This window comes from Phyllobates terribilis, unplaced genomic scaffold (genome assembly GCF_046119375.1).
Source record: "Phyllobates terribilis strain yellow unplaced genomic scaffold, ASM4611937v1 Scaffold_13__5_contigs__length_258822181, whole genome shotgun sequence".
In the NCBI taxonomy this organism is placed as follows: domain Eukaryota; kingdom Metazoa; phylum Chordata; class Amphibia; order Anura; family Dendrobatidae; genus Phyllobates; species Phyllobates terribilis.
In genome coordinates, this window is record NW_027362773.1 from 71,326,162 (window position 1) to 71,342,878 (window position 16,717).

At 42.5% G+C, this 16,717-nt stretch overlaps 1 protein-coding gene across 6 annotated transcripts in view; it reads left to right on the top strand.

The window, feature by feature from the left end:
- The window catches only part of KIAA1549L (KIAA1549 like), a 308,312-nt gene that overhangs the window by 224,009 nt on the left and 67,586 nt on the right, over positions 1 to 16,717 (top strand). For all 6 annotated transcript variants that reach the window (XM_073658126.1, XM_073658125.1, XM_073658123.1 and 3 more), the window contains one exon: positions 5,811 to 6,028. In XM_073658126.1, coding sequence (XP_073514227.1) covers positions 5,811 to 6,028 — 218 coding nt within the window. The remainder of the gene's footprint in view (positions 1 to 5,810; positions 6,029 to 16,717) is intronic.

The following is a 16,717-nucleotide window of genomic DNA, read 5'->3' on the forward strand; positions in this document are numbered from 1 at the left end:
GGCAAAGCTGCATTCATGTGGCTGCATGGAGAGTACCTCTGTATACAGAGCTGTATCTAGGTCTTCTAGTACTTGGGGCAAGAATTAAGTTTGTCCCCCCCTCCCCAGCACATATCTGATTTGCACACTAAGGCCACGGCCTCACTATCAGTATTCAGTCAGTATTTTTTCTCAGGAGTGGGAGCCAAAACCAGAAGTGGGTGATAAATGCATAATTGGTGACTTGTTTCTATTATACCTTTTCTCTGATTGTTCCTCACCTGGTTTTGGCTCCCACTGCTGAGAAAAAATACTGATCAAATACTGACCAAATAGCGCGTGGTCTTAGTCACATGCCGACGAGCTGCTCTTCCTAATTCTCTCTAAGAAAAGCAGGAAGAGAAGCGCGTTGTCACGTGACCGTAAGTATGAAGATCGCATATGAGTGAAGTGGCCATGTGATGACTAATGGAACCTACAAACAGAGCTGAATCCTGACAGTGAGGATATTACACACTGTTAGGATTGGCTACAGGGCTTCATTTTATAATTAAAGGACTTGTCCAGGTTTGAGATGAAAGTCTGCAGTCACCCTATGTGACTGCAGGCTTCCGAATTCTCACAGAGCATGCACTGCACAGTTTTAGGATTCTCCCTTGCCGTGGCAAGAGTGGATGGTCATGTGAGCACAAGTATGAGATTTCTATACTTCTGGCCACATTCCGACTAGATGTGTCCTGCCTCGCTGAATTCATTTTCCAAGAGTGAGGCAACGCATGTCTAGTCGGCATGTGAACGCATGTCTACTCGGCATGTGAACACATGTATGTAAATCGCCGGCACGAGAGAATACTGACAGCGTGCAGTGCGCACTGTGAGCATTCAGAAGTCTGCAGTCACATAGTATGACTGTAGACTCATCACAAACGTGGACAAAGTAAATGCTCCTAACATAAATAAAAATATAAAAATGTCAACATCACAAAAAAATGTACATCCAGGTACCTTATAGATGATGTTGTCTTTGGAGTCGTTCTCTTTCTTTTCTTCTTCATCTTGTCCAGACTCCATGATGACTTTTCTCATCCACACCTTGTCTCTGCTGACTTCCATCTTCTCCAGTCTTCTGCAGCACATCCCCACACGATGCCCTTAAAGATAGCAGAGTTATTATAATGCTCCTGAATAAAAAATATCTACCCTACGCTGAGCCCCTGAATAAATAATTGCCCCTTACTATATTCCCTGCACAAAATATCACCCCCACACTAGCCGTCTTACAGTACATGCTCTCCACACTGCCCTCTCCTTGCCATACTGGGCCCATTCTTTACACCGTCCTCTCACAGTGTCCCCCTATAGGGCTCATTATTTATACTGTGACCCCTCATCACACTCCCCCCCCCCCCTTAGCATACTTTCCCTTCCTGACTGTCACCTTACACTGTGCCCCTATGCTAACCCCCACCCACTACTCAGTCTCTATTCTATGTTCACTCACACTTTTCTTCCCCTATACTGACTCCTCACACTATTCCCCTCCCTCCTCATATTTCCTCCTCACACATCCCCCCAACTCCCCATACTGTGTCCGTACACATCCCATCACCCTTGCTCCCCATACTGTGTCCACACACATTCCATCACCCTCGCTCCCCATACTGTGTCTGCACACATTTTTCCCCTCGCGTCCCATAATGTGTCTGCACCCACCCCCCACTCGCTCCCCACAGATTAAATCTCCCCCCTCCAGACAGAATAAATCTCCCCCAACCACACATAATAAATCCCTCCTCCACACTTAATAAATACTCCCCTGCACACTGAATAATTACCCCTCTAGCCTCCTTTCTCCCCCATACATGTGTCTGCACCCATCCAGCCTCCTTTCTTCCCCATACATGTGTCTACACCCATCCAGCCTCCTTTCTCCCCCATACATTTGTCTGCACCCATCCAGCCTCCTTTCTTCCCCATAAATGTGCCTGCACCCATCCAGCCTCTTTTCTCCTGCCATACATGTGTCTGCACCCATCCAGCCTCCTTTCTCCCCCATCCAGGGTTTTTTTCAACCTTTTTGCTTTTTGCTGGTCTCTTCACTGTTGAATGAAGTAAAAAAAAATCTATAAAACAGTACAAAAGTTGTCCCATAGGTGCTGGAAAACCACTAAAATATCAAAAATGTTAAAAAAGAGGCCAGCAAAGATCCAGGAACTCTGTATGACTTCATATGAAATACGAGTTAGGAGGCATACTGAGGTACTCTAGGGTTGCAAAAAAGAAAAAAGCTTTTTCCAGCTCACCAACTTCCTAAGAAGTGTTTCTCCAGAAGTGCACGGATCCAGAAAGGACTTGTGTTGAACAAAGGCAAAAAATGAAGAACAATGCATCCAGCACTGGAAATCTGGAGAACTTAAATGTCTATTTAAAAAACAACATTTTATTGGAAAAAAAAAAAAAAAACAATTAAAAAAACATGATTGTTAAAAAAAGGCGTATGGTCAGGGTCATGATCACTGACGCGTTTCGAACATAAATTGTTCTTAATCTTAGTATGGCATAGTTCTGTCTAGTGCATCACAACATTTCCTATACTGCCACAATGGAGATGTCAGCAATTTGCGGGTTAATGCAATAGAAAGTTTTTTCACCAAAGAGAGGAGAAGATTACAACTTTTGAGATTCAAAGAGGCTTCATGGATTTTAAAATTGAATAGTCGTACCCCTTGTGAAATGAATATAAAAACTGATTTGATGTATATACATTGACTGAATGTTTATTAGGGGCGGAGCAAATTCATTTCACTTTGCCACGTCATTTCCTCTTTGGTCACTATTCAAACAACATCTTCAAGTGTCAGAACTATGCCATATTAAGACTAAGAACAATTTATGTTCGGAACGCGTCAGTGAGCATGACCCTGACCATACGCCTGTGACTCGCCCCCTGGGCCTTGGGGCACTCGGAACCGGGCTTCAGTGTGATGATGGGGGAAGTAGTGGCAACCCGATCCCGTGGCTCAGGGTGGTCAGACCAAGTGCTGTGGCAGTCTATTTGTAGGGTTTTGAATGTCCGACTATGCCACCTGTGGATTGCGGCTATTAAAACCGCCGCTGCAAGGCAGTCCACTGAGGCTGATGGTGTGTGCAGCAGAGATAGTATAACTCCCCACGGGAGGAGTGTAGCCTCAGGGCAGCGTGTAGGAATGCTGGGGGTGATGGTGCAGGCGCAGCATAAATCACACAGAGTCAGTGATGCAATCCAGGGTCTTTTACTCACAGTTGTTATCCGAGTCACTTCTGCAGGGAATGACTGCCCGAGCCGTGCTGCGTCCACCAGGTGAGGAGCTCAGTCAACCCCCAGGCAATTCAGGAGTATGGCACAGGACCCCCTTCTGTCTTTTCTCTGGCCTCTCGTGCCCCACCAGTGACCACACTTCTGTCCAGCAGCCTCGGGCCTTCTCTTGGTGAAACCTGTCGCCGGTTTCCCTGACCCTATGTGGTGCCTTCCTAGTGGGTGTAGCAGGGGGTCGCACCAGTAGATGATCACGACCTCCGGTCTTTGGCTGTGGGATGATTTACCTCCACCAACTTGGGAATCCGGTACCCTTATTCTGCCTGACCCTTCACCCGTTATCTCATGGGTTCTTAGGGTCCCTTCTGCCTTCTTTTTTCTGGAGCCTTTCTACTCCTCTTTCTCTCCACCTTTCTTCCTTCCTTCTCCTTCTCCTCTTCTCCCTTCTGGCTCCAGCCTTCACCCTAGGCCTGCCTTGTGGAGCTGAGCTCAGGCTGAGCCACAGCTCCCTGTCAGCCCTCTCTGGCTGATCTTCCTCTCTGACTGAACTCTCTCCTAAGATGGCCCCCACTTTTTATCTGCTTTACTGTGTCTGAGCTCAGGTGACCTGCAACCAATGAGCTCCTTCCTATGCTCCAGAAACCGTCACCTTCTGCTCCTACATCACTGGGTTCTCTCCCCCCTCCCCACTCCAGCCAGGGACATGGTCAGTTGTGCCTGCAATATATGGGAGCATCTGCGAACTGTCCCCCGGAAATAAGGAGTGTGTGTATGCAGCTAACTGAGCCCTGGTCCATACTCCATCCTTACCTGGGAGTGGAATATCACACCTCTGGTTGAGGTGCAATACCCCTGTAGCAACCGAACCCTCAGGGAGCTACACCTATTTTTAACAAGCATGTTTTTTTAATCGTTTTTTTCAATAAAATGTTTTTTAAATAGACATTTAACTTCTCTGGATTTCCAGTGCTGGATGCATCATTCTTCATTTTTTGCCTGAGGTACTCTAGGTCTCCATAGAAGTCTGCTCTAAGTCATGGTTCTTACTACTTCATATATATGTCTGTAAAGTGGCAGAATTTGAAACCTTAGGCCACTGCCCTACTCTCAATATTCGGTCAGTATTTTTTCTCAGGAGTGGGAGCCAAAACCAGGAGTGGGTGATAAATGCAGAATTGGTGACTTGTTTCTATTATACCTTTTCTCTAATTGTTCCTCACCTGGTTTTGGCTCCCACTCCTGACCGAAAATAAATTACTGACCAAATACCGATAGTGGGGCCGTGGCCTAACCCTGACAATGTAGTAGATCTGAATGTCCGCCTCCAGTAGACGTACGTATATGGCTGAAAGCGATGCTAGTCAGAGCGCACGTTCACTCTGCTGGCACTTTTACATTCTATGGCCCCGTCGGCGCATACGTCCAAATCCCATTTTCCGGGGAAGTTCGGACACCAGCCCTGAAAGGGCCAACGAATGTGAGGATAAGCACAATGTGAAAGCACCCTTATTCTTGCCGGCATAGCACATAAACATGGATTGCTCATCATGGCGGTAAATGCAGGTTGTGGGTACAGCTGGTTTCATGTTCCTCTATCGCCTTTGTCTACCCAACAACAAGCAGCATGCTTACATTGCCTGACTCTCCAATTAGTGGTGTAATCCTTAAAATATCTGATGACAATGTACAGCAGATGTGTTCTCCTTACAGAACGGAAGGATACTGCGAGCATACGTCTCATCCAGCATAGGTTTGTCCCCAAATACTGGGTATCAGTGTAGCACTGTAATGCCCGGATATCTGAGGCTTCAGTAAAGAACTGAAGTGGTTTAGTAGAAGGCTGCCAAGCAAAAAAGTTTGGTGGGCTCCGCTCCTATGTAGCAGTGTCATATAAGGCATGACTTGTGGGGGAGCTGGAGGGAACGTGGTGAAGTGGCAGTTGCCCCTTTTATCAGCCCTGTCTAAGCACAGAGTTGCCCTGCACCTGTGGTCACAGGGGCAGAATTCTGGCTACAAGCACGTTAGAATAGGACATCAACTTTGGTAGTCAGCTAACTAAATAATTCATTAAAAGAAAAGAGTTTATAAGAGAACTTGTTCAAAAGTAAAATAATCTGGCTGCAGTTTTCCTTAAGCAGCACCTCAACTGTCCATGACTTGTATTGCAGCTTCATTGAATGGGGCTGAGCTGCAATACCCCTCACAACCTGTGAACAGGTGTGGTGCTGTTTCTGGAAAAAACAGTTGTGTTTTTCTAAGTAAATTTTGTAAGTACCTTAGATTGTGGTAAAGTTTCTAGCCACTAATCCCAGTTTTAACAGATCACCTGATATATCAGTTAACAGTGTGAAAAATATTTTTGATGGAGTACACGTAGTAGAATGGGTTAATGGTCTCCTAAACAATTAATATCTCATGATTAAAGTTAAACTGATGGAGATCTGACAACTTGTTAATTGTTTTCTTATTAACAATTACTAATTAATTATATATCGAAATGAGGACAAGTTCTTTAAAGTTACTTTATTTTTATCAGGTTAATAAAGCACTTAAGCAGAAATCGGACATAGAGCACTATCGCAACAAACTACGTCTGAAAGCCAAGAGAAAGGGCTACTATGATTTCCCTCCCCTACAAAGCAAGTCACTGAATGACCGGAAGAGGAAGATCTATGACAAAACTCAGATGGAGATCGACAACGTGCTGGATGCCGGAACAGACACCTCTTCTCCATTTGCAGAGCCTAAGAACAGGTACAACTTCTTACAGTTAAACTTCCTGGCCAAAAAATGGCCGATGCCATGAATGTTAGCATTGCCACTTAGGAAGAGAAAGGGAGAAAAAGCGCGCTATGTGAAGGACCTTATAGGTAGATGTGACGGAAACAGCCAAAAGGCCACTCACCTGTTGGAGTTGTGCACCCCTGCACAACTGCGGTGTTAGTGTGAAAATGGAAGGAGCAGGCACGTCTCACCGCAAGGTACAGGTAGCTTGGCACACCACGTGCCGTGTGCTGCAGACCGCCACTCGTGCTCACCGCTTCCAGGTTCCAAAATTGCAGGCCACGTGTCCGCCCACAGATCACGTGACTCAGGATCAGATGTGCATCACCACAGGTCCTGAAAGTTAGGAGAGTGCAGCCCCCAACCGCAGGTCCTGAGTTGAGCAGCCAAAGGGGAATTTTATAGTGGGGGATTTAAGAATTTAAGAATGATTAACTAGAAGCTGCTCCTGCCGCTAACCCCCAAAGAGGGATTGAAAGTGGTCCAAATTAAATGAAAAAAAACGGTCTATAGGGCGCTAAACAAATGAACACTAGAGGTGAAAATTGTTTTAGGGCTAAAAAATAAATTTAATGAGCCCTTTCCACAACGCGTTTCGATAGTAAACTATCTTCCTCAGGTGGTACAAGGGTATGAGCACAAACATAAAATATATATAGACAATGATTCACAATGATTGGTTGATACTAATTAGTTAACCTGGGTCCAAACAAAGGAAACCCTTCATGTGCTGGTGCGAAGTGTCCACATTGGTTTCACATAAGCCACCTTCACATGAATACAAAGTATCAAAAACAAAATGGATAAGGTATAGAATATGGCAATGCATGTTGGTAAACAGTTATACAAAAATACATCTGTAGTGCCTACATCAATTTCATAGAAATCACCTACACATAAATACAAAAAATCGAAACATATTAAGTAAGATATAGAATGAAGTGATACATGTTAAAAAACAGTTATTCAAAACTGCATCATAATAAAATAAAATAAATAAATAAATATATATATATAAATAATAAATAAATAAATAAAAAAAAACCACATTTAAAACATAGCAATAATAATTCCATTAGAAAGGAGAAGGAAATGACCTTAAGAGCTGGTTACATTTTCAAGCGCCAAATTCAGACCCTCAGGGGCCAACGTGCCCAACTTGAAGATCCAAAAACTTTCTTTATTAATCAAACTCACTAATCGGTCGGGGACAGTATCAGGTATGTGGTCTATAATAGTAAGCCTCATATCTCCTGGATCTTTTTGATGAACAATACTAAAATGTTTGGATACGCTGTGTAATTGATAACCTATCCGAATGTTATATCTATGTTTATTTAGACGTGCTTGCATAGCTTGTATCATTCGACCCACGTACTGGAGGTTGCAAGTGCACTTAAGTAAATAGATCACATATGTCGACTGACAATTCACATTGTGTTTGATAGAGAATTTTTTTCCTGTGGTATATGATGAAAAATTCTTTTGATTACCATTTTGAATGACTCTACAACATAAACATTTAGGCATATTACATGGAAGACACCCCGAACAGACGCCCTCTTGTGGGGGTTGTATTCTAGATTTCAGGGATGTATTACTTGGTGCTATTAAGTTTCGCAAATTTCTGTTCTTCCTATAAATAATGCTCGGCTTGTTAGGTATAAAGGGTCCTGAAATGGGGTCACCCTTCAAGATAAACCAGAATTTATCCAAAATATTGTGGATGGTAACTCTAGATTGACTAAATGTGGTGACCATGCTCCATCTAGTCAAATCTGAGGCTAATTTATTTCTACTCTTATTCTTATCGGTGAATGACTCAATCCTATCAAGACACATATCCTGTGTAAGGGTTTTAGTTCCGGAGAAAGCATCCATCAATAACTTCTTGGGGTAGCCTTTCTGTAGAAATCGTTTTTTCAATATTTTAGATTCCACTAAAAATTCAGAATCTCTGGTGCAGTTTTTTCGGACCCTCCAATATTGCCCATAAGGGACATTGGTGATCCATTTCGGGAGATGTCCACTATCGAACGTTAAATAACTGATAACATCCACAGGTTTAAAAAAAGTTGATGTGAACAATCTTCCTGTTGGATCAAACTGCACCATAAGATCCAGAAACTGTAAGGCGGTTTCAGAAAAGGTCGCTGTAAATGATAAACCCCATGGATTGGCGTTGAGTTCCTCAACGAATTTCAATGCACTCTCGCTAGTTCCCCTCCACAGGAAAAATAAGTCGTCTATGAAGCGGCGATAAAACACCTCATGGTTGGCCGCCAGGGGGGACTGCGCGATGAAGACGGACTCAAAAACCCCCATAAACAAATTTGCAGAACTGGGGGTGAACCTCGTCCCCATTGCGCAGCCCTTTATCTGACGGTAAACCACCCCTTCAAATGTGAATACATTATTATTTAATATAAACATAATAGATGTTTTAAGGAAATTCCTTTGCTCAACTGGAATATTTGTCCATCGATAAGAATTGATCGATTGCTTGCAACCCAAAGTCGTGGGATATATTGCTATAAAGAGCACTAACGTCAAGGCTCAAGATGAGGCAATCATTCATAGGGGGGAGGTTTCTCAAAAGTTTAATTAGTTGGGAGGAGTCTCTCAGGTAGGAATCAAGCTTAAGAACATATTTTTGAAGAAAAAGGTCGACATAATGGGAAAGGTTACTGGTGATGGAACCAATTCCCGAAATGATTGGGTGGCCTGGGGGATTGATGGGGTTTTTGTGTATCTTGGGGAGGAAATAGAAAAAGGAACCCTGAATATAGTCATATCCCAAAAAAAATTCTCTTTTTTGTTTAGAAGACCCTTTGCATGTGTGGTCCTAATATGCTCCTTATATGGCGGCCAAACATGTGGTGTTTTATCGCCGCTTCATAGACGACTTATTTTTCCTGTGGAGGGGAACTAGCGAGAGTGCATTGAAATTCGTTGAGGAACTCAACGCCAATCCATGGGGTTTATCATTTACAGCGACCTTTTCTGAAACCGCCTTACTGTTTTTGGATCTTATGGTGCAGTTTGATCCAACAGGAAGATTGTTCACATCAACTTTTTTTTAAACCTGTGGATGTTAACAGTTATTTAACGTTCGATAGTGGACATCTCCCGAAATGGATCACCAATGTCCCTTATGGGCAATATTGGAGGGTCCGAAAAAACTGCACCAGAGATTCTGAATTTTTAGTGGAATCTAAAATATTGAAAAAACGATTTCTACAGAAAGGCTACCCCAAGAAGTTATTGATGGATGCTTTCTCCAGAACTAAAACCCTTACACAGGATATGTGTCTTGATAGGATTGAGTCATTCACCGATAAAAATAAGAGTAGAAATAAATTAGCCTCAGATTTGACTAGATGGAGCATGGTCACCACATTTAGTCAATCTAGAGTTACCATCCATAATATTTTGGATAAATTCTGGTTTATCTTGAAGGGTGACCCCATTTCAGGACCCTTTATACCTAACAAGCCGAGCATTATTTATAGGAAGAACAGAAATTTGCGAAACTTAATAGCACCAAGTAATACATCCCTGAAATCTAGAATACAACCCCCTACAAGAGGGCGTCTGTTCGGGGTGTCTTCCATGTAATATGCCTAAATGTTTATGTTGTAGAGTCATTCAAAATGGTAATCAAAAGAATTTTTCATCATATACCACAGGAAAAATTTTTTCTATCAAACACAATGTGAATTGTCAGTCGACATATGTGATCTATTTACTTAAGTTCACTTGCAACCTCCAGTACGTGGGTCGAATGATACAAGCTATGCAAGCACGTCTAAATAAACATAGATATAACATTCGGATAGGTTATCAATTACACAGCGTATCCAAATATTTTAGTATTGTTCATCAAAAAGATCCAGGAGATATGAGGCTTACTATTATAGACCACATACCTGATACTGTCCCCGACCAATTAGTGAGTTTGATTAATAAAGAAAGTTTTTGGATCTTCAAGTTGGGCACGTTGGCCCCTGAGGGTCTGAATTTGGCCCTTGAAAATGTAACCAGCTCTTAAGGTCATTTCCTTCTCCTTTCTAATGGAATTATTATTGCTATGTTTTAAATGTGGTTTTTTTTTTATTTATTTATTTATTATTTATATATATATATATTTATTTATTTATTTTATTTTATTATGATGCAGTTTTGAATAACTGTTTTTTAACATGTATCACTTCATTCTATATCTTACTTAATATGTTTCGATTTTTTGTATTTATGTGTAGGTGATTTCTATGAAATTGATGTAGGCACTACAGATGTATTTTTGTATAACTGTTTAGCAACATGCATTGCCATATTCTATACCTTATCCATTTTGTTTTTGATACTTTGTATTCATGTGAAGGTGGCTTATGTGAAACCAATGTGGACACTTCGCACCAGCACATGAAGGGTTTCCTTTGTTTGGACCCAGGTTAACTAATTAGTATCAACCAATCATTGTGAATCATTGTCTATATATATTTTATGTTTGTGCTCATACCCTTGTACCACCTGAGGAAGATAGTTTACTATCGAAACGCGTTGTGGAAAGGGCTCATTAAATTTATTTTTTAGCCCTAAAAAAATTTTCACCTCTAGTGTTCATTCGTTTAGCGCCCTATAGACCGCTTTTTTTCATTTAATTTGGACCAGCATTGCCACTTAGGACAACCCGCGCACTGGGATCAGATCAAAACTATTAGGCCACGTTCACACGTTCAGTATTTGGTCAGTATTTCACATCAGGAGGGGAACAATCAGAGGAAAAGTATAATAAAAACACGTCACCACTTCTGTATTTTTCACCTACTTTTGGTTTTGTCTTACAAATACTGATGTGAAATACTGACCAAATACTGAAAGTGTGAACGTGGCCCTGGATTGATCGATACAATGACTGTGCTCACAATGCATCAATGGGTCTGTGCAGAAATGCAGTTTACAGGCAGCAAATGATATAGTTAGACACATAACTTGTGTTCCTGGACCCCTAAGTAATATGTAATATGTAATATCACACATTTATATTACTAGTAAGTGTGTCAAAGGGGCCCATGGGCACTCTGTATTAAATGGGCCTGGGTGTGACTGCGCCTCTGGCTATAACCTATGTAGAATATACAGCAGAGAGACAACGGGGCAGATTTATCACAATTGTCTATGGCAAAACTGTGTTTGCTGCCCATAGCGACCAATCACAGAGCAGCTTTCATTTCACCAGAGCTCAGTCTGAGAGGTTTTCTATGGCCTCTTTCAGACAACCATTTTAATCGGACGATTGCTATCACTGGTTTTGATGGATAGCACTCATATTCATATTATTCTATGGGGCCTTGCACTGGTCTGATTTTTTCCTTGGACCGAGTGATCCGAGAAATAAAATTGCAGCATGAATGATTTGCCTCCGAGAATCGGATGGCACTCGCCCATTCATGTCTATGGGTCTGAGAAAAAAAATCGTGTGCCATCCGAGTGCAGTCTGATTTTCACAGACTGACATAGTGGAGAAACTTTTTTTTTCTCTCCACTTCAGATTGGACCCCAGTCTGATCCCACTCTGATCCCACTCTGATCCCACTCTGATCACAGTCTTATCCCACTTTGATCACACTCTGATTAGTATGATCTGCCCGATTCTCTAGGATGTCCGTCTGCACCTGCCCTAGACCGTGTTGAGAAATGAGACCCATTGCTTTCTGTCTTGGTTGAGTAAATTGTGATCCTGTAGCACAGCGCAATATCCACCACATGGTTTAAAGATGGAGCACAGGATTATCGGGTAAAGTTGCCCACAGACATTTAACATTTGACTGATTGATATTGCTGATGAACTCCCCATGTGCTTGCACTCTCCATTTGGCCGAGCGTACATGCATTTTTCATTACGTAGAGTAGAGGTAAGCCACTGGCAGCGGCTTATTTCCCATAAGAACAAAACAATTGGGCACTAATTTCAACATACACGATCTTTCGTAAGAGAAATTGGTGGGTTTGGCTGATATCTATCTATGGCCATGGCCCCACTATCAGCATTTGGCCACGGCCCCACTATCAGTATTTGGCCACGGCCCCACTATCAGTATTTGGCCACGGCCCCACTATCAGTATTTGACCACGGCCCCACTATCAGTATTTGACCACGGCCCCACTGTCAGTATTTGGCCACAGCCCCACTATCAGTATTTGACCAAGGCTCCACTATCAGTATTTGGCCACAGCCCCACTATCAGTATTTGGCCACAGCCCCACTATCAGTATTTGGCCACGGCCCCACTATCAGTATTTGGCCACAGCCCCACTATCAGTATTTGGCCACAGCCCCACTATCAGTATTTGGCCACAGCCCCACTATCAGTATTTGGCTACAGCCCCACTATCAGTATTTGGCCACGGCCCCACTATCAGTATTTGGCCACAGCCCCACTATCAGTATTCAGTCAGTATTTTTTCTCAGGAGTGGGAGCCAAAACCAGGAGTGGGTGATAAATGCAGACTTGGTGACTTGTTTCTATTATACCTTTTCTCTGATTGTTCCTCCCCTGGTTTTGGCTCCCACTCCTGAGAAAAAATACTGACTAAATGCTGACCAAATACTGATAGTGGGGCCGTGCCCTAACTTTGAGATAAAACATTAGGAAGAAAGTAGCGTAAATAGGGTCTTACATGACATACAATTGGAGTTATCTATCAGATTGTACTAACCTGATTTATGACTTATAAAGCGTTTTAAATCACTGTACAGCTGCTGCGGATCCACTCAAAACCGACAAGTAGGAAGATAGGAATAATTTGTGGATAGCTCCCGAGCTGCCGTGTATGGAAGGCATCAATTCTCAGGGATTTATTCAAACAAGTGGCTTTTATTCGACGCGTTTCAAAGTGTCCAGCACTTCATCTTCAGGAAATGACCGTACACCTATGTGGTATGTGGTCATTTCCTGAAGAAGTAGTGCTGGACACTTTGAAACGCGTCGAATAAAAGCCACTTTTTTGAATAAATCCCTGAGAATTGACGTCTTCCATACACAGAAGCTCGGGAGGTATCCACAAATTATTGCTTTCTTCATAATTGATCTAACTTGGGTGGTTGCTAAAAAAATGCCAATGTTTTCAGAGTGTTTGTTGTTTCGAAAGAAGACTTAAAAAAAGTAAGAGCTTGTGTGCAGACATTTCTACTGAAGTGTTGGCAGGAAAAACGCTGCATAAAATATGCACATTCTTGCTGCATTTTTGATGCGTTTTTTTCCCTTATTCATTAGAATAAGTGAAAAATGCTGCAAGAACGCTGAAAGAATTGACATGATGCAGATTTGAGAGTGCTTCAGATCTGCAAGGAAAAAATAAGCAACAGGTGCATGAGACTTCAGGAATCACATTCACTTTGCATGCACTAGGAAATCCTTCAGTTTTTGTGACATAACTGCCCTGGAAAAAATGCCGCAAATACTTAATGTGTGCACATAAGCTAATTGCTGCTGCCCATTTCAGAGCAGCAGAGGTTGCTAAATAATTGGCAATATGTTGCCCACTTCGTCAGCGCTTTGGTGCTATTGGCTGTGCCTGCAGTGTACTGACATTACTGTCTGCCTCCTACTGGGCAGACTTCACTGAAGAACGCTACCCTCTCACTGCTCATCCATCTAATTCTAGTTCTAATACCGATAGGTGACACCAAACAGTAAGAGGGACCTTCTGTAAGATAACACAGAGCCTCCAATGATAAGATATGTGGATCAGCATGGAAGGCTTACCGGCATTAATACCAGCACTAGAATAGGGGAATATGTTTATGGCAAGTTCTGCTTCACGGTGCACAGAACGAGGCAGTGCTTGTTTTCTAAGTCTTGTTGCCCAAATATCCTCAAAATGATTTCTAATATAGTGGTAAAATGTTCTAGTAAAGCAAGACCTCCTGTATCTACTGTACCCTATTCTCCCCAGTCTGTTTTAGAAAAAGTTTGAGTAAAAGAAAGGAAAGTTAGAGAAAGGAAGCATCAAACCTGTGTAAACTGTTTTATTTTGAATATGGAGATGTTCCACAATTACACCAGAACAAATCATCCCCGCACCGGCATGTGTAGGCAATAACATGAGTTAAGAGCTAATGGTCATTTGTTACTTAATGGAAGGTAAGCATTAGTGATGAGCGAGCATTAAAATGCTCGGGTGCTCGAAGCTCGGGTCGAGCACATTATAACACTCGGGTGCTCGACCCGAGCAACGAGCCCAATGTAAGTCTATGGGAAACTCGAGCATTTTTCTGGTGGTCCCCCCGGCGGTCTGCAGAAGGTCAGTGGGATTACCCCCTTCCCAGGCTTCAAACATCTGCCCCAGCCTTCTGCTTAACCTCCGCTAGAGACTAAAGTTACGGGGAACTCTACGCCAATTTTTTTTTAATAAATCCTTTATTTTAACACTAAATGACAAGTACAGTAACCAACACTATCACTGTACTTATTATATATGTGACTGACATGTTTCTATCTACCTAATCTATGTGTGATGCTCTATCTTTCTGTTCTAAATTGTCAGGTACCGGTGTATGCCTCTGATGAATTGCCGGCTTTTCATGTTTCACTGTGAGCACTGTTCCCATCGATTTTGGCAATCACTGTAATGCCACAACCACCATGGCTGTGATATTACAGTGAGTGGCAGACAATCCCTGCACGATTGGTGCTCTAAATAGCGCCAAACATGCAGGACGGGGACCCGAGCTCCCGCTAGAGCATCTCGAAAGTACTCGGCGAGCTCTGAGCATCTCGAGTACTGAGATGCTCGGGCGAGTACCGGGCAGTGGCTAGCATGCTCGCTCATCACTAGTAAGCATATATTGCCTGGGTTTACCGATGACTAAGAATTAGAGGCTTTGGCAGAACAGAACGTGTGATGATGAATTAACAGGGATTCTACTCCGGGTGGAAATGTATTATTCACCCACTGTGACTCTGCAATGACGATAGAAAATGCTAAAAAGTCATTAAAATATGTAGATCAGCCAGTCCAAGCACCACGGGTGGAGAAAGAGGAACGTGGCTGGGAAATGTGTTTCACAAGGACTGGATTGATGAAAAGCCATAAACAAGATTGTACCCTAGCAAAAGGCAAAATGAGCTTTTATGTCTGAGATGGTGCCGCTTATCTCTATAGTTCTATGGAACTTCATATCTTAGGATTAGAACTTTTCCTAAAGCCTCGCTGGTGTCGCACACAGTGTAGTGAGCTAATGAGAAACCTCCAAAAGATAATGCTGAAGATTGTGTTACTTCCATTTTCAATCCTCTGGAAGTAGGTCAATGAGGAACACTGGGGACTGTTCAATAGTGGTGTTTTACCCCTGTTATCATTGAGCTTACATCAAAGCTTTCTGGTGCATTTGGAACGAAAGTACAATTTATTATGTAAGTAATTTCTTATTTATATGGCTATATTGGGCCTCCAGGACAGCATACAGTTCTGTCTTTTTTTTAATTAAAAATAATCAACGTCATATTATATATTTGCTTAAAGGGGTTGTCTGTCTTTGGGGACACTTTTTTCTTTCTTAAATGCATGCAGTTGGGGCTAAAAAGCATTTTTGCATTTAGGTTTAATTAAAAATGTTGCACCATTTGCTTCCTATAGCCGCTGTACTAGACTGCCTATTGCTGGCTGCAGAATGAGGTAATGGGGCCACATTATCATTATTTGGGGACATGATTTGTGGCACTTACTATTATATACAGTACAGACCAAAAGTTTGGACACACCTTTTTCAGTATTTCTGTATTTTCATGACTACGAAAATTGTACATTCACATTGAAGGCATCAAAGCTATGAATTAACACATGTGGAATTATATACTTAACAAAAAAGTGTGAAACAACTGAAAATATGTCTCATATTCTAGGTTCTTCAAAGTAGCCACCTTTTGCTTTGATGACTGCTTTGCACACTCTTGGCATTCTCTTGATGAGCTTCAAGAGATAGTCATGAAAATACAGAAAAAGCTTTAAATGAGAAGGTGTGTCCAAACTTTTGCTCTGTACTGTAGGTATGACAGGTTCTCCTCCTAATCTTATTACTGCAGCTTTCCCCACAGACTGCACGGCTCTCCATCCATACAATGGCTGCTGGACCTGTCCATCAGCCTCACCCAATAGAAAAGCAGATTTCCCCTGTGAGGTGTTTTTCTATTGGATGAGGCTGATGGCCAGGTCTGGTCACATGACCCCTCCCCAGCAGCCATTTTCTGGATGGAGAGCTGTGCAGTCTGTGAGGAAAGCTGCAGTAATAAGAGAACCTGTCATTCCTGCATAAGGCCGGTTTCATACGTGTGGATATTTCTAGTACCGGAAAAAAACAGTACTGGAGATACCCGTGTCTGTGTGCCGCATCAGGATCACACGTGCCTGGAAATAAGTGTACAGGTAGCGCTGTTCCCAAGCGACAGGTGCTGAACACTGCCCTCAGGAGTGGTGTCCTGTCACTCATTGAGCTCAGCGGAGGTCCGGGGCCACTCACTGCAGGAGTCATTCTTCCAGGCTCCTCTGCTGAGCAGTTGCATGGATTATAGCGGGTGACACATAGGTGAGTATATGGATTTTTTTTATTTATTCTTATTTTTACAGGTGGACACACCAGGAACAGAATATTAC